The sequence below is a fragment of the Pseudopodoces humilis genome, chromosome 2 (assembly GCF_049639895.1).
Source record: "Pseudopodoces humilis isolate 2021_Gansu_Grassland_sample_001 chromosome 2, ASM4963989v1, whole genome shotgun sequence".
NCBI lineage: Eukaryota > Metazoa > Chordata > Aves > Passeriformes > Paridae > Pseudopodoces > Pseudopodoces humilis.
Window position 1 is genome coordinate 1268588 of NC_142201.1, and position 24160 is coordinate 1292747.

General features: G+C 46.8%; 2 protein-coding genes across 3 annotated transcripts in view; both read right to left on the minus strand.

The window, feature by feature from the left end:
• Positions 1-23802, minus strand: SLC5A3 (solute carrier family 5 member 3). 2 transcript variants are annotated; one of them, XM_014255687.2, is made up of 2 exons: positions 14770-14850; positions 1-9156 (listed from the first exon to the last, which is right to left on the minus strand). In XM_014255687.2, exon 2 carries the CDS (start codon positions 8859-8861, stop codon positions 6714-6716), a length of 2148 nt encoding a protein of 715 aa, XP_014111162.2. In that variant the 5' UTR covers positions 8862-9156; positions 14770-14850; the 3' UTR covers positions 1-6713. The 2 variants fall into 2 exon arrangements, with proteins under 2 accessions (XP_014111162.2, XP_005526630.2); XM_005526573.3 differs by lacking the exon at positions 14770-14850 and adding an exon at positions 23679-23802 and having other exon boundaries at positions 812-9156.
• Positions 1-23811, minus strand: part of MRPS6 (mitochondrial ribosomal protein S6) — a 43255-nt gene extending 19444 nt beyond the window's left edge. Inside the window, exon 1 of the mRNA XM_014255688.2 lies at positions 23679-23811. Coding sequence (XP_014111163.1) covers positions 23679-23723 — 45 coding nt within the window. The 5' untranslated portion in view covers positions 23724-23811. The remainder of the gene's footprint in view (positions 1-23678) is intronic.
• Between the last annotated feature and the right edge of the window lie 349 nt (positions 23812-24160).

A 24160-nucleotide genomic window follows, 5' to 3' on the forward strand; every position in this document is an offset into this window, starting at 1 on the left:
GGTTTGTAAGGCAGGAAAATGCTTATTTTTATCCCAAATCCAAAGTTTCCTCTTGTAAAATGTTTCTTATCAGCCCCTTGAAACAAACAAACAGCAAAATTTCCATTTTTCTTTTATAACACAGCAGCAAGAGAAGAGAATAAATGAAAAATCTGGGTAAATTTGTTTTCTCTGCAGCTGAAATCGTGGGTTCAACAGCCTTGCCACAGGTTTTGCCAACATCCAAAGGAACGTGAATCCCCAATTTAACAGCAGGCCTTGCTGAACCAGCAACACTGGACATGGAATTCATGATTCCCACCACAATTCCCAAGTTCATCATGTCCTCATGGGGGGGACAGGGATGAGGAGAAGGAAGTGGGAGATTCAGGGCTCTGCTCACAGAATGTGCTGATGTTTTAACTCCAGAATCAATAAGAAGGTGCTGGTCCCACTCAAGAACTGCTTAAGCAGCAGCTGAACAGGATAATTAAAGATAAAACAACAACAAAAAAGAAGGAATTTTGCACAATATCCAAGCAGATTCCTCAGCTAAAGGAAGGGATTCACCCTTGTATGCAATACAAGTGTATTTATTATAGTGCTCTGAGCCCAGCCCAGCCCAGCCCAGTCCCACCTCCCAAAACCAGTGGCCCAAACTCAGGATCTGCCACCCTCAAGTTCTCCTTGCAGTTTCAAAGAACCCAGTTTGCCTTTGGAATAACCAGGAAAAGCTGGAATCATCTTTATCTACAGGGACCCAGGGCTTACTGAAAGTAAAATATTCCAAAACAGCTCCACAAATCTCTGTTTTGGGTGGTTTTTTTTTTTTTGTTTTGTTGTGTTTTGTTTGTTGTTTTTTTTTTTCTTTCTCTATTTTTATTGAAACTTTGTACAGAAGTTTGAAACATTTCCATACAATACTTTGAGACAGGACAAAATGCCATGGTAAAGGAATGTAAACTGCAAGAAACACAGTCTGAAAGTACCCAAATACTCTCTAATAAGAGTTTTAGTTTGAAGACTAATGCAGGAGGCAAAATAATATGCATACAGTATACAAAGAACAGTATACACAGGGCCAGCAATGCTAACTATGAAAATTTTGCATCAGATTTACTTCAAAGATTGATAGCAATATGATAATTCTATACACTAGACCAAAATTAATTTATCATACATCGTTTCTATGACAAAAAAGCTTGTCATTAAGGACAGTAGCAACTTACAATATAATTAAGCTGTATTAATCTCATTAACACTTCTAAATCTATATTCCTACTACAGTAAAGGTTTTTTTTTTGTGATTTTTTTTTGTTTTCAGCATATTGTCTTATAAGATCTTAACAGACCTTTAAATAACACTTTACCAAAAGAGACCTGGATCCATTATAGTGATCTTATCTACATGCCCATTTGGCTTATTTCCAAAAAAACAACCAAGGGACAAGGAAAAAGGCAGGTTTCAAATGCTATATGATATCATTTGGTTTTGGTCTGAAATGTATTTTAGAGAGTTTAAAAAAAAAACCAACAGAAAAAAGGCAGTTCATTAACTGGTATTTTATATAAAATCTGCAGAAAAATACAACAGCAACAAAACCCAAAAATACTTCACAGATATCTAAAAAAACATTATTTTTTTTTTTCTCAGAGATACAAGGTAAAGCAGCATCACTTTGACACTGTGCTTTAAAAAAGAAGATGATGAATGAAGAGACTGCTCGAGTGAGATTAGAAAATTTTGCTTTCTTCTTGAAGAAGACTACTAACATTTTGCACAGCAACTATTTTTATAACCACCTCATTTTAAAAGCGTGAATTCCTAGACACAGAATTGTCATTTCGCCGCCAGTTTTGCTCAAAGTGTCTGACTTTACACAGTGGAACTGAGAATGCCAAGTGTCACCAGATGTCACGATACCATGAGTTCAAGATTGGAACAGAAGTGAAGCAAATGCCTTGAAACCAACAGCAGGAAAAGGAATCAAAGAGAAAGTGTTTTGTAAACAAAACAAAACCACTTTGCAAAATAAAATTTAAAAAAACCAAACAAAAAAAACCAAACCAAGAGTTCAGAGATCTCACAGTGAAATCAGAAATTCTAATTATATATGTTTTACATTCTAGGACTACTCTTTACCTTAGGCCAATTAAAGCACATTAAACCATTTAATTATATACAAACATTTTCTTTAAAAAAACAACAACAAAAAAAATTAAAACATTGCACAGAAGTCTGCTTTTAACATCACATAACAAGGTTAGTTTTATTTTCAAAACAATTACATTTAAGGGCACAGAACATACAGAATACCAAATTAACAGATGAGTAATTTTGCTTCTCTGTACATGCTAAATCCAAAGATTTCCTTGAGAAAGCTGGAGCTTGGCAACTCCAGCTTCTTCCATGTCTCCTGTTCTCTGAAAGGGAGCAATTCCCAACACCTCCTCTATCTCAGGATTTAAAAAAATAGATATATAAAAAAAATAAAGCTGTTTTAAAGTTGTAAGCATCTCTTAAGTGCTGGCAGAGCTCCCTGGGTGGCTCTGCCCCCTCCACTGTAACCTCATGGAAATAAATCCTTTTCTCTCCTGGATTACAGGGCTCATGACTCTCATCAGAAGTCTCATCCTGGCCCTTCTGGGATCAGGGAACACACAAGTGGAGAAGTAAAAAATACACAATATAAGTAATATACTGAAGGCCATTTTTTATTTCTTACAATCTCGCACTGTTTCCTTTCCCTAAAAGCTAATCAGGAAAAAAAATGTTAAAAATAAAAATTAAACAACAAAAAAACCAACCCTCTAAACTTTGGCAGAGAATAGCATCAAATCAGTCATTTAAAAAAACTTAAATAAAAACAGTCTCCCAAAGTGTACTATTAAACTCTCAAAAAGCCTCTATTTTTTTTTTTCTAAATTTCTTTTTTTTTTTTTCTTCTTTTTTAAATAAAAGGCTTCTACCATTTCCAGGAGCAAAACTCAAATATCTTACCTTAAAAAATAAGTTAAGGGAAATAAGAAGAAGAAGAAAAAAAAAAAAAAAGCTGTCATTCCAAACTCAGTTTTCCAAGACTTGTCACCCTAAAAGCTCAAGGTGATAATAAATAAACCCATTGCTGCAAGACAGAAGCACAGCCAGCCCCACCCAGGGGGAGGAGACCAGGCAACAAAATTCATGGAACTGACTGTCCATGGTGGGAAACGCTCTGTGGTTCTGCTGCACCAAAAAACGGGTATTTAACCCCAAAAATCATCAATTTCCCCCCTCAGCAAAGGCTTGTTTACGCTATAAAAAAAAAATCCCTTCTCTTAACACAAAGTCCTTCTCGCTTGGAACCTCAGAAATGTCTTTATTTCATTATAAAGGCCTTTTATTAAGTGGTTTTATGCAGCAAAGAACGTCAGCAACTTCCAGCACCTCGACGACGAGGCTGGAGAGGAGCACGCGAAACACCTGAAGAGAAAAAGCGCTGGAGAAAGAAATTTCCTTAAAAGCTCCACAAAACCAGGTCCAAAGATAGGGTGGGGAGGCAAATTAGTAATTAATGATGACCCTGCCTGTCAATTAGCAGTGTGATTAATGTGGCAGCTCGTTAGTGTAGCACAAGGGTGAGTGAATGAAGGGGGAGACGGAGCTCCGCGGTGCGTTCCTGACGGACTGGACTCCCTCCCACAGCCCAGGATGATTTCCCCGTGGGTCTGACCCAGCAGGACATTGGGATTCTGCCTGTCAACTCTTCCAAGCGTCCTCTTTGAGGAGCAGATGACTTGGGGAAGGGGCAGAGGGATGGAAGGAGCAGGGAGAAGCCGCTGGAAGCGCCTCCTCCGGCCGTGCCCGCCCGCGTAAGGCACCCTGGGGAACAGCACAGGGGGCGATGGGGCCGAGCCAAGGGGTCCCTGAGCTAACCTGGATTCCCAGGTGGTGGCAAAGCGCTGGACATGGAGGGCAAGGAGGAGCAGCCTGGAAAATCCCAGTGCCAGCCGCTGCTCCCAATTCCAGAGGGACACGAGTCTCCTTCCCTGCGCCGAATCGGGAGTTTGAGCCGCATCCCAGCCTTGTCAAGATGATATTGTTGGACTGAGGATTATCTTTACCCTCTACAAGTTGTTTTTCATCCCACTGTGATCGAATGTTGCCCTAAATTATCTTATCCTGGATGGAAATCATTCCCTACATTTTACATCAAACCATCCTTCACAGATCAGCCCGCTAATGAAGCGACTTGAGATGCCATTAATTTCACACACCAGGATTTCACCCTTAAATAGGACTTGAAATGTTTTCCCAAACCAAGCCGTGGCTACACAAATCGTAACAAAATGTGTCTTTTCCCACTGGTAGCAACATCAACACCAAGTATGGTGACTCCTCTCTACAAATATTGCAACAACACTCAAAGTTTTCCACTTTGGAATAGTTCTACTTCCCAGCAGCAACAACTAAACCAAGTGGAGAAAAGCGCAGCAGCTCAGCCTCTGCTCGAAGTTTTGGAATGAATGAGATTTAATCGATATAAAAACACCACCAAAGCAAACAAAACCAGCCCAAAAATAGAAGTGAATCCTTTTATCTGAAAATATGTGTTGTAAATTGTCTACTAAAAGCCATGAGGATGGCACCATTGGAAAAGCAAAGTTTCTCCAGCAGCCAAAGGCAGGATTGACCCAAATTTCATCTCTACAACACGGTTCCCCCCACAGGAATTGGTTCTTGTTTGTGTGCCAAGGAAATGGTGCTGGACCCCTGAACTGGTTTAGGTGAACGCTCACAATGGTCCCTCAGCCCCATTTTGGCCCAGCCACTTCGTGCTCTCCTGAATGAGCTCAGGAGCAAAGAAAACTGGAGGAATTATTTCCTTGGAAAGCCTGGATATGAGCACTGTGCCCTGGAGAGGGAAGGAGTTCAGCACTGGGGGGCTCTGCTCCTAAAACCAGGAGCCAGCTTGGCTTGGGGAAGGATGAGAGCTCCAACTTGCTGCACACACACCCTCCACACCTGGGAACTGCTCATCCCTGCCTGGCCACTCATCCTTCAGCAGGAAAGATCCTCTGGATCTGGAGACCTACAAATAGCTGTGACTGCCTGGGAAGAATTCAGGTTTTTGGAAAAATCCCGAGGACAGGACAGACCTCAACTGCCGACACAGATTTTGGCTGCGCGTTCTCCCGACACCGAATCCCTCGGGATCGTTCTGAGGAGGGAGGGAGTGAGGGAATGAGGGAATTTCTTCACACAAAGGTCACTCGTGGGAAGAGGCTGCCCAGGGAGGGGGTGAAGTGCCCAGCCTTGGAGGTGTCCAAGGAATGTCGTGCTCTGGGCTGGCTGAGGAGGTGGGGATTGGGCAGAGCTGGAATTCAATGACCAGGGAGGGCTTTTCCAAGCTCAGGAATTGTGGGATTCCTCAAAAAATAAAAAGAAAGTTTGAGACGGTGAAAGGAGAAGTGGGAGAAGATGTGGGGCAAAAGGACTCTGGAAAACAAGGAGCACTTTCACCTCTCTCCCCCATCTCCCCTTCCTTGCCTTCTCAGCCGTTCTCCCCCCGCAGCATCCGGGATTCCTCCCAGACACAGCAGAAAAAACCATTCTGCAGGGTGAAAAACAGTTTCTCACGCAAAGCCTCGTGTTTCTCTTTTTCCCATGTGGTAGAACCTACATACAGAGTTTTCCCTAAAAAAGAAACTAATCCTAATGATGTCCTAAAGGTTCAGAGGCTGGAGAGCTGAACGAATCTTTTTGGCCATTTACTGAAACTCAAGAAATTCCACTCAAACCTGACGAAAAATTTCTTTCCCTGGAGGTGGTAAAGCCCTGCAACTGCTGCCCAGGGACATCCCAAACCCACCCTAAAAATTCTGGGGTTTTTCTATTTCAATATATTACAAACCCCACAGAAAGAATATTTCTTTTTTCTCCTCCTCCATTGACAGTTTGTCATCTCCAGGCTTGTTTTCGTTTTAGTTTTTTCTCTCTTTTTTAAATACAGAAGCTTTTCAGTAATGGAATTTACAGTGGATAAAAAAATCAAAAGACAAAAACTTCCTTACAAAGAATAAAAAAAACAAAAAGGAAAGCAGAAAGCTGTAAGAGCTATCATGTTTTAAGTGCTATAAAATGAGACAAAACAGTTTCCTGTTCTTGCCAGAAGAAAAATGAGAAAACTAAAGAAAAAAAAAGAAAAAAAGATGGAAAGCAGTGAGTGCAATTAAAAAGTGCTAAGTTGGCCAAGGTAATACAGTTATTCTATAAATGTGCATCACAGCTCTGGATTTACAAATCTTTTGACACAGCTTTAATCACTCAGATTTTACACACACTGGTAACTGATTACCTGTTATCTTCACTTAATGCTGACTGAGCTGTAACTGCCTGACTTCAAACACAGCCACCTGCCTGCCTTTGGTATATTTATACACAGAAAAACAAAAGGCTAGTGCTGCAAATGGAAACAACAACAAAAAAAAAACAACCAAAAAAACCCAAAACAACGCAAAAGGGAATAAAGAAAAAGCCACCACAGGACAGGTTCTGCTTTCAGCAGAGGGAGGACAACACATTTCAAATGGTCTCGAAATAGGCTAAAGCTGAGTCGATCTTACAATTATAGCGTAAACAATGCCTGGGTTGTGGTTATGTTGTTTGAAAAGGAAAGAAAAACCAAAAACCTCCAGAGACCTGTATCAACTTCTGTATGTTTAAGCCATACCCTTAAAAGTTCACTATTCACTCACAAAGAGAAGTAGACAAACATGAAGATTCCAAGCGAACAGACACAGACCAGTCCGGTATTTAGTAATAGTTTAACTTTTGGAGTCTCTTCCAGCATTTGTAAACAAACAGTCTCTTCCTCAACCTCCCGAACCACTCTCTTGTTTACGTTTTTACTTTTAAAGCCACAGAACCAATCTATGAATTTCAAATGTCTCTCCCTGTCGTCAGTCCCCTCCTCCTCCTCGTGCTTTTTCTCCCCCATCAGGGCCGCCTGTCCGTTGGAATAACAATCCACGGGCGTCTCCACCTCGGAGTGGCTCACCGAGATCACCGGGTTGCTGTCATCCCTGCACGTCACCAGGAGGTTGATGTCCTCCGGCTTCACGTTTTTAATGTTCTCCTCTGACTTCCCGTTGGGAATGATGTGGTTGGCGTTCTCGTTGCACTTGAGGATGCTTTTCTCCTGCGCCTGGTACAGCTCCCCCTTGCCGGCGCTCTCCGGCGCGCCGCGCTTCCTCAGGGCCCAGAACGTGGTGGTCCGGACCTGCTCCTTGGTGGGCGGCGGCGTGAGCAGGCTCACCACGACCGTCACGGCCCCGGTGATCCAGAACAGGGCCGTGGCCACGTACATGTAATGGATGTTCTTGATGAAGCCGGGCCTGGTGTCCGGCTGGTCGCACTCGGGAGCGCGGTAGAAGAAGGCCAGGACCAGCCGGATGGCGCCCAGGACAAACCCGGCCATGCCGCCGTAGAATGCCCCCTGCTCGTTGCAACGCTTCCAGAAGATGGCCATGAGGAACAGGGCGGCCACCGGCGGGGTCAGGTAATCCGCCACCTCCTGGATGTACAGGTACATCTGCCCGCCCTGCATCTCCACGATGATGGGCACCCAGGCGATGCTGATCACCACCATGAAGGCCACGAAGATCCTGCCCACGATCATCAGCTCCCGGGAGGTCGCGCTCTTCCGGATGAGCTTGTAGACGTCGAGCGTGAAGATGGTGCTGGCGCTGTTGAAGATGGAGTCCAGGTCGCTCATCAGGGCGGCGATCATCACGGCCATCATGAGCCCGCGCAGCCCCACGGGCACCAGGTTCATCACCAGGCGCGGGTAGGCGATGTTGGAGCAGCCGGCCCTGCTCCCGCACACCTGGAAGCAGTGCTCGGGGTTGATGCAGGCGATGTCATCCACAAACAGGATGCGGGAGATCATCCCCGGCACCACGATGATGAACATGGGCAGCAGCTTCAAGAAGCCGGCCATGAGGGTGGAGCCTTTGGCATGAGCGATGTTTTTGGCGGCCAGAACTCTCTGCACTATGACTTGGTCAGCGCACCAGTACCACACCGAGGCCGGGGTCTGTCCCAGCAGAAATCCGGGCCAGGGAATGTCTTCGTCCGTCGGCTCGCGCAGCATTTTGAGAGAGTCGGGCTTTGGATTGACGTTGCAGGAGTTGGCGTTGGAGATGTTGTAGGTTAGGAGGATGGAGGTGATGTTCGGTGACGCCAACATGTACCTCCTTTTCACTTCTTCAAACCCACCGACCTCCATGAGGCTTATGATCATGAGTGTGAGGGCCCCGACGATCATAAGCAGCGCTTGGAGGGTGTCCGTGTAGATGACGGCCACCAGCCCTCCGGTCACAGTCAGCAGCGCCGTCATTCCGATCAGCAGGATCACCGACAGGTACAGGTTCCACCCTAGGGACTCTTGGATAAAAAGCGCCCCTGAATACAAGTCAACCGAGAGTTTGGTGAAGATATAAAGAATTAGAGACAACGCTGCAAAATAGATTTGAATCCTATGCCCTCCGAACCGCTTGGACAAGTATTCGGGCATGGTGTACACTCCCGACCGGATGTAGACTGGCACGAAGACCCATCCCAAAAGCTGCAAAAGCATTAAGGCGTTGAACTCCCACGCGCCTACGGCGAATCCGCTCGCCGCTCCAGATCCTGCGAGCCCAATGAAATGTTCACTTCCAATATTGCTCACAAACAACGAGGCCCCGATAGCTACCCAGGTCATAGAACGCCCTGCCAAAAAGTAGCCACTGACGGTGCTCCGATTGTTTTTCCACATGGCAAAGAAACCTATGCACATTACAAGCACGAAGTACAGGGCCACAATGGCAATGTCTGCTGGCTCCAAAGAAGCCCTCATTTTGTAACCAAAAAGCCTTCGCTGACGTCCACTTCTCGCCCCCCAGCCAACGTCTCTTAAGCACCACGTGAAACCAGTTTTAACCAAAATCAACACAGCGGGTCAAATTCTTTGTCCCTTGGTTTGCTGTCCTGATGCTGGTGGCAGTGGTACATTTACTTTTCTCCGCTTCTCAAATTTGGGAACTTAGCACGCACTTTTAATCCACATTCCACAAGAGCATCAGCCTTAACTCAGTTGATGTAGGAGAAATTCTTAGTTGCAGCTAAGTTTAGTGAGGCCTACTGTACCAACCCTGCAAGGCAGCAAAGACAAAAGACAAAGATTGAATTAGAGAGGAATTTCATGAAGTAATGAGAAAAAATTTGAAGTGTAGTAAAACAAATCACTCAACACCACAGATTTTTCCCCCTTTATATTTCCTGCAATCCATAAAAGACATCATTCAATATTTGTAGGGCTAAGTGGTAAAAGCCTTTTACAAGTCAACTTCAATGGTTACAGGTACCTTCAGAGACGCAGCGATTCGGGAGGATTGACCGACCCAAATTCCCCAGAACACGGCAAACAACAAAACCACGTTTTCTTTTTCTTTACTCCAGTGTCTCACAAAGTCTCCTTCTCAAGCCACTAACCAGATCTTCCTCTTTCAAGCAATCTTGGGAAAATAAAATTAAAGAATCCAATAACAATGGCTATGGAGCCCAAACCTGGCTCAGCGTTTCCTGCACTGCATCCCCCAAATCCTGGGAGATCCTGGCACCACAGGAATGCACTTGAGGCACCAGCTGGCTGCTAGAAAAATCAAAGTGGGGTCACAGCGCAGTCAAAAAACAACACTCATTCCAAATCGGCTGGAGAATCAAGGTTATTGCACAGGTTTTGAAGTGAGTTTGTTCCTGTCTAGGGTACAGATAATCACAGAGTTATTTTTCACTTGGAAAGCTCTCCATACACATCCACGTGATCCAAGGGGGGGAAACATCCCATTCCAGCAAGTGGCAGAAGCAAAACCCCGCCTGATTTCCCACTTTACAGCCAGTAAAACACATACCCACACCCGGGGTTTTGTGGGAGCACCAGAGGCACGGGAGGGAACACTGGGTGGATTCTGGCAGCAGTCACAGCTGGAAGGATAGCAGGAAATGCCTTTCCCAGCATCCATTCCCATCCCAGCATGGAGGGGTGGAAGGTACAGAGTCAAAACTTTCCCTGTCGCCCTCTTCCCGAATTCCCAATCTCACCTGACAGCTCCCAAACATGGCAGGAAACAAAACTCGTTTTGGCAAGCAGGGCTGGAGCGCTGGACGTGGAGGGAAGGGGACAATAAAGACTTGGTGGCAGAGGAAGGGGCACTGAGGAGCTCCATCGTGGCTCCCTCATGGATTTGGGATGTGCTCCCATCTCCTGTTCATGCCTTGGGAGGTACCATGGAATCATGGAATGCTTTGTGATGGAGGGACCTTAAACCCCTTCCAGTGCCACCCCTGCCATGGGAGGGACATCTTCCACTGTCCCAGGCTGCTCCAAGCTCATCCCAAAACTGGGAAAACTAAACACTTCCCCACCTTAGGGATCTTCTTCCCCATTTTTTCCTCTCCTAATGTGTGGAAAATCCCAGAGTCCCGCTCCAGCTCTTCCATTGGCAAGTGTCACCACTTTTCACTGCCTCAACATCTGCTCAGGGATCCGTGGCATTGCTCACAAATGGGATAAAACTGAACAGGATTTTCCCTCTTATTTTTTTTCTCCTGGATTTAGGCACCCTGATATGATTCTCCTGATATTATAATGAGGTCTTGTCCCACTGCTTATTTTGTAGGATATATTCAGAGATATTTTTCCAAAATAATGCAGTTTTCCTATAAATGTAAAAAATGAGAATTGAAATATATTTTTAGTATGAAACTTTAGGAAGAGAAGTGATGCAGGTAATTTAGTTATAAAAATGGGAATCATGGAATGCTTTGGGATGGAAGGGATTTTAAGGATCATCCATTCCCAGCCCTGCCATGGCAGGGACACCTCCCACTGTCCCAGGAGCTCCCAATGTCCAGCCTGGCCTTGGGCACTGCCAGGGATCCAGGGGCAGCCCCAGCTGCTCTGGCAATTCCATCCCAGCCCCTGCCCTACCAACCCAACCCAAACTTTAAATGGGCTTAGGAAGAGCAGGACACCGGATTCTCCCATTTCCTACACCCAATGGCCATGGGAAGGGAAGACCAAAGCAAAGAGCAGCTTTAGTCCAAAGATGAGAACACAGTCCTTTAGTAGCAATAATGAGATTATTACAGAAGGTGAGGAATAGGGTCTGACTCCACTCCTCTTCGCCAGCCACTGGTAAAGGCACAAGAAAACCAACATTGGGTCTTTTTTCTGGCCATAAAATCTCACAAGTCCTACAAGCATCAGCTCCAGGCACCCCTTCCCAATTCAATCTCCGGCACGAGGCTGAAGCTCCCACTGCCCCATTAATTAATAATTAGTACAAACAGCCTGATAGCAGATTCTAATATCTGCTTGGTTTCTTGTTTACATCCCTGCCATATACTGGGTTTGTTTAAAGGGTCAATAAAACCATTTTGAATTCCAGGAGAGTTAAGGTTGAAAATGCACACGTTGCGTAGAAAGCAGCAATGGTGCTGAGGTAAAAAACTCCTCAGAGATTTTAAAAATAGCTCCCAGCAAGCCACAACTTCAACCTTAAGGAGAACTCCACCATTGTGTCATTTGTATGGTCCAGCTGTTTTTCAAGAGAAAAATAAAACATAAAAATAAAAATAATAAGGGTTCCCCCCCAGCACCACAAACCCGCTTGAGAATAGAGATATTCCTTCTGCTGGAATTACAGCCAATAATGAGAGACTAAGGAGACATGGCACAAAACGGACTGATTACAGCACTGGGCTAAATTTATCATTCCTCAGAAGCCTCAAACCACAGATGTATTTTCAATTCTTCCACAGAAGAATTCACATTTCTCCCCACCCGCAAATACAGGAGTAGTTAAATGGTCTAATAGCTTAATCCAACCCAAAATTATAAACACTTCACATCAGATGACGCAATCAGAGCCAAGTTTAATGGACTATTCTTAGTTTTAAGCACTTTGGAGCAACACTTTAATAGTGTTGTGTCTTTTGCTGTATTCAGCTAATTTTTCAACTACATTATGCTTATACCAAAACATATATTTGAAGGGAAAGGGAAGAAGAGATTTTACTGAGATAAGACAAAAAAGAAAATCTCCTATACAGAAAACCAGAAGAACAGCCAGGTAAGGAAATTGTAATAATTAATATTTTTAATGTTCTGTTGTTCTTCTCATTACTAAGAAATATTTAACTTGAGTTCATCCCCCACCATCTTCCCTGTAAATTCCTCAAGTGACCTGTCACAAATATCCTATAGAGCAATACAGAAAAATTACAAAAATATCTGTTAAAGTTAATTCATTTTGATATCAGAAGTATCCAGAGTGTTTCTATAAACAGGGAATTAACAGAGAAGCTGTGGCTACCCCCAGATCCCTGGGAATGTCCAAGGCCAGGCTGGATGAGGCTTGGATCCACCTGGGATAATGGAAGGTGTCCCTGCCCTGGGGGTGGGACTGGATGGGCTTTAAGGTGCCTGGGAATCCAAACCGTTTGGAATTCCAGGATCCAGACTCCCTGACAAGTCTGTCAGTATTAGATGCAGCTGCCCTCACATAAATTGTGGCATTCCTCAATTAAGTCACTTCAGCTCCAAGGGGCTCATTCCAACCAAAATAAACAACATGTGAAGTTCCTGGAGCGTTTTCCACAGGGAAGATACAGCCAGACCACGCACCTGAAATACCAAATTTCAGAGAGCTGAACCCTGCTTTTTGTCACCAACACCTGAGGGTTTCTGCGCAGGGCTCGGTTTGCCCGAGCTGGAAGGTGGAAAGTTTTCAGCAGCCACCACAAATTTGCTGCACTGTCACTAAATTACAGCACTCAAGTAGCTTCTTGTACCAGTTTCTTAGACCTAATTCCAAAATAACCCTGGAACTTTTCTTCATTAGGAAAATGAGACTCGTCCCTCTGAACTTTCAGCAAGTTCTGACCTCAAGTCTTACAAAGGACTTTTGAGATGCCCCATGTGAGTTTAATCCTGAGTTATTAGAACACTGAACATTGTGACACTGACACTGGGAGGGAAAAAAAAAAGAAAAGCAAAGGCAGAAAGACAGTGCTGCTGGCCAAGGACTGGGAATTTTCTTCCCTGAGGCTGTTTTCTGGCTGGATCATATCAAAGGCACAAAACAATGTGCTTCCCTCTTGTCTGGAAATAAAGGCTGCAGCTCTGGTGAAACAATTCATATGTCTCTCCAACACCCAGCCTGTTCCTTAAGGGGAAAAAAAAAAATCCCAAGTAAGTCCCTAAAGAGAGATTTCATAATGTGAAACAGACCCAGGGTGGGATTTTGAGGAGAAATTTGTACCATTGTTCTAAAGGAAAACTTTCTCCACAGTGCTTTTCTAATAAAATGGGTGTTTAAAACATGCCAGAGTCCAACTGCTCCAGCTCTGGAGCCACTGTTTGTTCTCGGCTCCATCAGCTTTTTGGCAGATGGGAAATTTCTGAGCTGACTTTCCTTTTCTCCTCACCAATCCTGATGTTTTAAGGGTTAATTTTGGGATGTAGATGCCCACCTATCCCACTGTTAGCAAATTCAGTGCTTTGCTCACAGATTTCCGAGTAGTGTTCAATTATTTCTTGGAAACAACATTTTCCCTCTCCACCTTCAAGCAGGAGTATTGGAAGTCAGAAAAATAAACTTTACCTACTGCACAGCTCTGTTGTGTGGAAGAAATTGCCAGGATCATGGAAAATATTAATTCTGCCACAGAAAAATTAATAAAGAGCAGAAGTTTCATGCTTTGAGTGGGATCTGTACCATGTCAAAGTGTTTCCCAGACTCCTCTCACTCCTGGCCATGGATACACCAGTGAGTTCCTGCCTGTCCACTGCTCCACAGTAAACACAGGGCAGCCTCAGGAAAATATCTCTTAGGGAAAAAAAGAAAAAGAAAATAGAAAAGGGCAAAAAAAAGGCAGGAAAAAAAAAGGCAGGAAAAAAAAAGGCAGGAAAAAAAAAGGCAGGAAAAAAAAAGGCAAAAAAAAAAAGGCAAAAAAAAAAAGGCAAAAAAAAAGGCAAAAAAAAAGGCAAAAAAAAAAAAAGGCAAAAAAAAAGGAACAAAAAAAAAAAGGCAAAAAAAGGGAAAAACAAGGAGCCAAAAAAAAAGAGGCAAAAAATGGAAAAAAAAAAGGCAAAAAAAGGGAAAAAAAAGAGAAAAAAAGGGAAAAAAGAGAAAAAAGAAAAATAAAAGAAAAAAAATAAAGGAATAAAAAGGAAAAATAAAGGAATAAAAAGGAAAAAAAAAAAAGGAAAAGCTTTGTTCCATTTACTGCAGCACTCCAGAACACAAAAAAGGAGCACTGAAGCTCTTCATGGAGTAAATGATACATAAATTATGTAGCACATGCCCTTGAGGAAGCAGGGGCTATCCTTGGCAGCTGCTCAACAGAGCCCTCAGCATCCAGGGCAGCAGTTCCAGGCTTTTCCCTGAAAACCAGGAGCTGGGGTAGAGGAATGTGCCAGGAACCCCCCTGGGACAGACAGGGAAGGCAGAAGTTGACCTGGAGCATCCAATAAATAACTTGAGCTGCTGGGGATGCTGGGCCAGAGCTGAGCTCAAGAGGCTGCAGCAGGAAAGGGCCACATTTCCAGGTTACCTGAGCCAAGCTGACTAAACCTGCTGGTGAGAATCTGCATCATCACAACAACAACCTCCTGCTGCTCTGGAGAACTCAGGAGCCAACTCTATAAACCATCAGTACCAAAAAAATCCAACTGGAGGTGCAAACATCAAGTCACTCACTCAAAGGAGTTGTTATGAACACGTAAGGAACTTTTGTTTTGGTCAGGAATCACTCCAGCTCTGGTCTTCGTTTTACTGCAGCAGCACAAAAAAGCAGCTTGTTCCAGCATAAATTCTTCTGGATTCTTTTCTACACAACTGCTGGGGGAGACATGAGAGAAATAAATAACCCCAGAGCAAGAGACACAGAGAACTCACTGCGTTTGCCAGCCAGGAACAGGATGGACAGCGGACAATTACAGAGCAGAAACTGGAGTGATGCGAGGCCAACTGGAGCTCAAGGGCACTGGGACTGGCACTGGTAGAGCAGGACATCATTTAATGGTCATTTTTGGGTTTTTTTAACCATTGTCCCCCCTCATCCTAAGCAAATAACCCTTTCCAGTGTCCTCCCAAGGGACAAATGAAGGAAGGGAGGAAGGCACAGGAAGGACACTCCAGCAGTCAGGGGACACGAGAGAAGCTCCAGCCTTGCAAAGCAAGAAAAATGGATTTTTTCAGAATCTGCATCACCCTCCCCGAGCCACTTCATGCCACTGCCTGTGACATTCACACTTGGCTGGTTCCCTTTGCCAAGAGCCAGTCCCTGGCACTCCAGCAGGAATAAGGAACTGATTTGCTTCCACTGTTCTTCCCAAAACTCCAAACACCTACAGGGCAATGGGGGTAAGCTGGGGACAGAGGGAAGGAGATAAAAATCCCTTTTTCATCTGTTAAATACAGATACCAGAAAGAAATTATTTCTTCTTCAGGCCTGCCTAGACATGATGTAGCTTCATACCCAGGAGATTAATCCATCAATTATCAATTTAAAGAAAATAATGAGTTAATAACTTCCTTTTCCCCTTGTCAGCCCAAAGAATTGGCTTATGTTTCCATGGGTGACAAATGTTAACTGGAGGAATTTCTTCATGGAAAGGAACTGGAAGGGGCTGCCCAGGGAGGTTTGGAGTCCCCAAGGAAGGGCTGGACGTGGCTCTCAGGGCTCTGGGCTGGGGACAAGGTGGGCATCGGGCACAGCTGGGACTCCATGGGCTGGGAGGGCTTTTCCAAGCTCTGGAATTTTGTGAAGGGAGCAGAAACTGCCAAAGAATTTGGCCTCTCTTCCCTGGGAAATCAGCAGAACCTTTCCTGCCTCGGCTGCAGCTCCAGCAGGGCCTTCCTGCGCTCAGTCTGTCACCACAAACCCCAGCCCTGAGCAAGGGAACCACGCAGAGGTGACGTCCCCCCTGCACAGGACTGTTCTTTTCCACAGGAATTGAAAGCAAAAGGGGCAGAGACAACCCAGGAACCACACGGTCAACAGCAAAATCAAGGGCACCAGAGGGCAAACAGCCAGACATTTTCAAGGAAATGCAAAGGGGCTGGCAAAACCCGGAAGGTTCTGGCATCACACAGCACCAGGCAAGACTTCCCCAGCAGGTCACGCTGTGCTGGAAGGTGCAGAAGGACACTGAGGCCCAAGGCTCAAATCCCTTCTTTTGGCAACCCAAAATCCAGCAGCACAAACATTTCCCTGCCATGGCAGGAATGAAGGAGATGAAATACTTGGTCACCAGAGCAGCAGCACGAGAATGGGTCAAACAAGCCTCAACAGCCAAGAATTTGATTTCTGGAGTGGATTTGGGACCACTTCAGTTCCCTGGACAAGGTTATCATCTTTTTAGACACAAATATCAAAAATGCTGCAAAATCTGTACTGAAGATGCCCTTTCCTTCAGCTGGAAGTTCAAAGATGTGATGCAGCTGGTGGTGATCACCACTCAGCAGGAACTGGACAATCCCAGCCTAAAAAATGTGCTGGTTCATCCCATTAGAGGAGGATTTTGGCTGGGAGAGTGCAGAAGTTACTTGGGAAATGAGAAATGAGAAGTGACAGTCCCCATGAAACTGGGCAAGATACCAGGAGGAAATTCTTCAAATTTCTAGGAAGAACAACAACAACAACAAAAAAACAAACAACAAAACAAACCCAAGTCAACAAAAAACAGACTCATTAAGCTTCTTTAGGACTTCCCTAAATTCCCATCACATTTCTGGCTGCCCATAATCTTTGGAAGAAAATAAAGAATCCTCAGGATTATTGATAGGTGAGACAGAAGTTCAGAATCATACATAATCCAAGAATTTGAGGCTCTCCAAGCTTCCCAGTCAGCTGGGTGCTGTTTCAAGACTTCTGATCCTTCTCAGAGATTTTTCAAGACACCAAAACCAGAGTCCAATAAAATTCTGTTGGTTATAAAACAATTAATGACATTTACAAAGCTTGATGCAGACTATCTGTATTAAAAGCTAACGAACATTAATTTCTTTTTCTAAAACACCAACTCCACTGAATTCCCTCCCAGTATCCATGCATGGACCTGGCTTTTTATTACTCCTTAGATATTTGCAGGACTGAACACAAGGACTGGCTTGCAAGTGGACAAACCAGGATTAAAAAATAGCAGAACAACAGTTCTTCTGCAGTTCCTCAATCCTATTTCTTGGGTTTATGAGCCTCCCTTTACACCATCCACTTCCTTCCTGCCCTTCTCCCCACCAGGAGTGATGAATTTTCTGTAGAATCTCATTTTTAGCACCAATATTTACACCAGTGCTCCACAGGACAGGTCCTTCCCATCTTTTCCACACATTTACTTCCAATTTTTCCCATTCCACTTCTCCATAATTAGTTCTATTTTGCATCTATTTCTGTGTTTTTATTTTTCCCTGCTTTCACCTTTTTATCAGCTCCTCAATGCACACTGGGGATATTCCTGCTGCTCCATAGGGCAGGAATTTTTCCAGGGAATAACGTGGTGCCCAGAGGTTCCTGGTAAGGGACACGGAAGGTGGGACACAAAGCTCCACCAAGCAACTGCTTCCACACAAACAGCTCCTGCTTCATCCCAGATTTGCAGGTGTGGGTGGCTGTGGCTCCAGGAATGACCAGCCTGCCATGGATGGAGCCTGACAAATCATAAAATCATGGAATGGTTTGGGTTGGAAAGACCTTAAAGCCCCTCCAGTGTCGCCCCTGCCATGGCAGTGACACCTCCCACCGTCCCAATGTCCAGCCTGGCCTTGGGCACTGCCAGGGATCCAGGGGCAGCCCCAGCTGCTCTGGGCAAAGAGGGGGAAAATAAAAGGGAAGATAAATTACTTGATCAACATCAACTCCCAAAGCAATTTTTGTGTGGCCAATTATGGTTCTGGGATAAGGGAACTGGAAGAAATCAGCTCCTGAAAGAACACACAGAGAAAACAGGAGCTTCCATCATTCCAAAGGATGGAATTGATGAAGATCAGGGCACGGGAAACACAAACACATGTCAGCTGAAGCAGCAGCAGCTTCTCCTCAGTGTCACAATGGCCAACTTTTACAGGAGTCACTCATGCTTCAGGGCTTCCCAAAAATGCAGCCATTAACACTGTTCAGCACAAAGGGTTCTCCTGCCTTCCTTACCACGAGTTTAGGGACAGGATCTGCTCCACGCTGGAGTAACCAACACTTCCCTGTTCACAGCCAGAACACATCAGGAACAAAACCTGAGCAGGAGCAAAGAGCTCCCTGCTGAGGAGGAACCAGGGGCAGCCCAGGGAAGTTTTAACTCGAGGGCTAACCCCCACTGCTGTCCCCTGAAGAGGGATTGGCCAAACCAAATTAAACCCCACCAGGGCCTGCAAGAAACTGAAATTAGGCTTAAACTATTCTGCAGAAAAGAATAATCCTCTGTGTCCCCTCACACACAGGCACATATCCCACACTTGGCAAAAATTCTGGCTCTTCCAAGACTGAAAATGTCAAATATCAGGCAAGAGGGTATCGTTCCCAAATGCTGTCTGCACCAAACTCTCCAAAATCCATCTCATGGAATGCTCAAGGCAGAAAACAAAGAGGTGACTCCTCCAGCAGAGTCACTGCTGGATCTTGCTGTCTTCTGATCCCGTCTTTTAGTTCCAAGGCTTTGGTCTCCTTCCCAGCACCACCCCTGACTCCAGGATCTCTCCCTGCCAGGCTGAAGAGTCTGTTCCAGCCTACTGAAAATGCCAGTGGGAACAGAGGAAAAAACTTTGGTGTAATTTTAACCTGCTCAGCGGGGCGGGGGGGAAAGGAAGGAAGGAAGGGAGGGAGGAAAAGGAAGGAAGGGAGGGAGGAAAAGGAAGGAAGAAGGGAGGAAAAGGAAGGAAGAAGGGAGGAAAAGGAAGGAAGAAGGGAGGAAAAGGAAGGAAGAAGGGAGGAAAAGGAAGGAAGAAGGGAGGAAAAGGAAGGAAGGAAGAAGGGAGGAAAAGGAAGGAAGGAAGAAGGGAGGAAAAGGAAGGAAGGAAGAAGGGAGGAAAAGGAAGGAAGGAAGAAGGGAGGAAAAGGAAGGAAGGAAGAAGGGAGGAAAAGGAAGGAAGGAAGAAGGGAGGAAAAGGAAGGAAGGAAGAAGGGAGGAAAAGGAAGGAAGGAAGAAGGGAGGAAAAGGAAGGAAGAAGGGAGGAAAAGGAAGGAAGAAGGGAGGAAAAGGAAGGAAGAAGGGAGGAAAAGGAAGGAAGAAGGGAGGGGGAAAGGGAAAAAGGGATCTTCATGCTTTGTCCTCCCCTCCTCCTTCCTGGCAACTGAGACATCAAAAGGCCAATTGCTGCAGCTGCCTACACAGCAATTAAGTGGAATAGCCAAGATGTCAAGCAACACTACTGCCCATTTACTTTGGCTTTCCTGAAATAGCCAACAATCTCCACATGGCAGGTAGGGAATTTTGGAAACACGGCAACCCACTCCAAAAGCAACAAACAGCTGCTGAAGACAAGTTGTGTTGTGAGAACATGGCTGGAGAACTGAGAGCCCACATTCACTGCAGGATTATTATTATTATTATTATTATTTGGAGGTGTCCCAGGCCAGGCTGGACAGGGCTTGGAGCAACCTGGGAAGGTGTCCCTGCCATATGGAACAAGGTGATTTTTAAGATCACATCCAACCCAAACCACTCTGGGATTCCAGAAGTGGGTGGATGGGTTTCCTAGTCCAGGTATGTGCTGAAAAAAAGGTGATCAGGTTTTAGATTTGACACTGTGTGTTTGAACTTTGCCACAGGTGAAGATGAGCACACTGCTAACGAAATATTGATAAATGTCCTCATTTTTAGTGAAATACTCTGAGTTATTTACAAAGTGCCCATTCAGTGCCAGTTACAAAGGGGTGCAGTTGAGGATGGGTGTCCCTGTGCTCTGCTCTGGGTGACAAGGTGGGCACCAGTCAAAGGCTGGACTCCATCCTGGAGGTCTTTTCCAAGCTCAAGGACTGTGGGATTCCCACTCTGTGTCCCAATCCCCACAGTCACTCTGCACAAACAGCCTCAGAGCAGCAGGAAGCCATTTCCTGCCCTTCCTTCCTTCCTTCCCTTTCCAGGGAGTTTTGGGAGTTTCAGAGCCTTGCTCTCCCAACCATCAAGAATTCCTGGGGATTCACTCCTGGGGATTCACTGCCCTTCCCTGCTGAAGGTGCTGCTCTACCACAGTCTCCCCACTCAGAGCCAAAGGGGAGAAAATCAGGAATAATCCTTCAAAACTTTTGTTATGAACAGGGAATTGAGGCCATGGACAGCTGTGTCTGCAGGGCTCGCCTGGGGCTGCTGTGGGCAGGTAACATTTGGTTTGTGAACACCTGGACACTGCTGATAACAAATCTGCCACCAAGCTCCCCTCAGCATTTGTTCTTTCCATGCTGCAGTGTGTGGAAAGCAACACAATGGGCAAAATGAATCATTTCACCCCAACGTGCTCACACCTCTCTGTGCCCAAAGCGTCTCCTCCATAAACTCACACGCTGCAACACAAACCCCTCACCCTCCAAATTCACCACAGAGCAGGGGGAAATACTGATTTTGGGGGTGCTTTTAGAGCTTTGATTATTGTTTTCCTAAGAGTCACTAAGTGGAGGCTCTGCTGATGAAAAACTCTCTCCCTATATATATATATACACACAGAATATATAAAATATCCTGTGTTTTAGTATATAAAACCACAGTGGTTTTAGTCCATTACCTCTCAAAATCAGGACAGAGAAGAGCTGCTCAGCTTTGACTTCAGAATAAAATCCTGACTTTTTGTGTAAAATACACGCAGACAACCAGTGACAAAGGCTGAAAATTGAAACCAGTGCGAAGTGAAAGTTCTCCCCCGTGCCCTCACCATTCCCAAAGCCCTTGGGTGTTGCATTTTCAAGGCAATAAAAAGGAAAGCTGAAGAGGCTCTGGAGCCTGCCAAGCCTGAGGAGAGCATCAGGCAGGATGGATGGGATGTGCTGCCCTGGGAGCCTCCCAACAGGCTCCAAACAGAAGCCACATGCAGAAAAAGAACGGGAAAGGATCCCTGACTTGGACATGAGCAGGGCTAGGCAGCAACAGGGCTTAAAGTAACAAAAACCAACTGCAGGGGACTTATTCTGCCTGGATCCCTGAGAATGCCAAGGCAACTATTAAAAGAAAGTTGTGGGTGGGGAAAACCCCACAGAAGCACCAAGTTTGCCTCTGAAGAGAGGCAGCAAAGTCTCCAGGCTGAGGTTTGCACCAAGCTGCCAGAGAGCTCCCAGAAGTTCAGGACAAGCCCTAAAGCACAGGAAAGCCAAGTGACAAGGGTTTGGTTTTTTTGGAGGACAGGAGAGCTGCCACAGGTGAGGAAGGACATCACAGACACCAAAGGAAGAGTCAGCACTTGTTCAGACAGCCACCACAGAGGGACTGACAGGGCAGGACAGGGAAGACCTGCCCAGGTGCTGTCACTGGTGTGGAAAACCATTATCATTTATTCTCCTACAGGAAGGAGTTATGGAATCGTTCCACTCTTTCAGACTGGCTCATTATCCCCATATTTTGCCTCATTTAATTCCGTATTACAGCCAGGATTATGCACAGCTTATGGGGGTCATTAGAGCAACCCCCCAGCCAAGATCCAGCAGCATCACAGAGCATGAAACCACTCAAGGAAATATTTCCAAGTGTTCTCATGGCACAAGAAAGGCAGGAGTAGCAAAATATTGGGAAACAAAAAAAAGCACCCAGATCTGGTGTGCTGAAAACAACACGAAAATAGCAGCACCAACAGATAGACTCTAAATTTTAAGACTTACAAGGGTGGGTTAAAAACACCAGCACAAACTGAAATGTTTGGACATAATCACAGAGCTAAAAAAGAAAACCCTTAAAGGTACATCCATGTGGAAAGAACACGCTGGAGAGTCCAACTTCAAAGAGGCAAAGGTTGCAGATGTTAAATCCCGAGTGCACTGATGCTCATTAGAGGCATCTTACAGCTAAAAGCTTATCCCTGCATCTCCGTGGTCAGATCCTAGAAACCAGAGAGCCTTTCCAGCACAGAGCACTCCATGGCATCCTTTCAGAGAAGTCAGTTTATTCCTGCCTCAGTATTATGGCAGATTTGCTACGCCTGCTGTCCTGCCCTGCATTCCGAGTGCCCTCCCGGCTTAAAGCATCTCCCGCATCAACAGCATGGCCACAAAAAGCATCTCTGCCTCATCCACCCATGGGGAGAGGTGTGGAAAGGAACAAAAAAAACGGGACAAAAATTAGATGTTGACAAGCAGGTGGAAAAGCAGCGGATTTTTGCCCGGGTGAGCTGGTGCAGCAATGTCACCCGGCTTTCTCCCTGCTGCTGTGTTTCTCCACTAGAGGACCCAGGTGAGATGTCTCTACTACAGCTTCTGCAGCTAAAGCACGGGGAAAAATACATTTAAAAAAAAAAAAAAAAAAAAAGCCAGCCCCGACATGTGGATGGTCCATGTAAAATGAATGGAAATGTACTAGTGCATGCGGCACACCAGACGTGCTCCCGTAATTCCCAAAAAACCACGGCCACGCTGCTGAGCTGCTGCCGCTCGGTGGGAAAGAAACGGTGCTGGTGGGAATGAAGGGTAAATCCCAGAGTATCCACGCCGGGCTGGATCACAGGGCTCCAGCCCAGCGCAAGTGCTGCTACATTCCAACACCAGCACTGCATATTAAGCTGGAAAGTAGCAGATAAACAAAGGCTATAGAAGGTGCTAGAGAAGGGCCAGTATCAGCTGTTATTTACCAAATAAACCTCCCATCCACACGGAGACGGCTCTATTTTATTATTATTTTTACGCACACACATCCCCCATTCCCCCCCCCGCCCCTTCCCCCACGTATTGACTCAGCTCCTGCCGAATGGGAAGAGCATCATTTAACCGAGCTCTGTTATCACCGCGCTGCCAAAAACCAGCGGCAACGGCTGCTGCCACCCCCAGCGCCCCTTCCCGGGGGCGATACGGCCCAGCCTATCGGCCCCGCTCAACTGCTGCGGCCAAAACCCCATCCTTGGCACTTCCCTGGCACACTGGGGGGAAGGTGGCACCCCGCGGCTGGGAGCTAATCCTCGCTTTTCCCTCGCCCCGAGGCTTCCCGGAGCCGAGGAGGTGCCCGGGGATGCCAGCGCAGGTGCGGGGAGGGGGGATGGAAAGCGCTGGTGCTGCAGAGGGAGAGGGGGATGCGCTGGCGGGGACATGGGAAGGGCCGGCTTCACCTGCTCCAGGCACGGAGGGAAGGGATGGGCAAGGAAAACCGCATCTCTGGCGCTCGGAAAGCGTGGGATCTGCTTACCTGCGGACCGGAGGGGAGGGGGGAGAGGGGACTGCGGCTCAGGGGGAGCGACTCAGCCAAGTCTCCGAGGGCTCGGGCAGGGAAGGGGAGATGGACGAGAGGGGCCGGAGCGCTGAGCGAGCCCCGCGGAGCCCGGGACGCGCTGCGACACTGCGGGCGACAGGGCCGGCCGAGCCACGCGGTGCGGCGGGGACAGCGGGCACCGAGGGGACACCGCGGCGGCACCACGGCGCCAAGGGTGGGGAGGGTCTGCCAGTCCCACCTGCCTCCCTCCCTTCCTCCCGTCTCCTCTCCCTCACTCACCCTCTGCATGGCTTTCAGGATCAAAGCCAGTTCATAGCGGGGCATCTTAGAGCTGGCAGTGGCGGGAGGAGCGGGGGCACGGGGTGGGGAGGAGGGGGCTGCGGCGAGGCCGGAGAGGAGGAGCAGGGGGGACAGGAGGAGGAGGAAGAGGAGGAAGGCGCGTCCCGGCGCTGTGGCGGCTCCTTCCCGCGCGGCTCCCGCGGCTCAGACGCCCGTACAGGCAGGGGCGGCGCGGCTTAAAGGGCGCAGGAGCTGCGCACGCTCGACCGGGCCGGCCCTGCCCGCGCCAAGCGCCGCCTCCGCCGGGCCGGGGCTGCCCCGCATCGCGGCCTGAGGGCCGGGACCCCCGCGCGGGCACGGCCGGGCCCTCCCCGCGCTGCCCCCGCGGCCGGCGCCGCCCCCGGCCCCGCCGAGCCGCCCCAGCCGCCGGCGCTGCCGCTGGTGCAGGGAGTGGAAATCTCCCCTGCGCCGCCCCCTCGCTC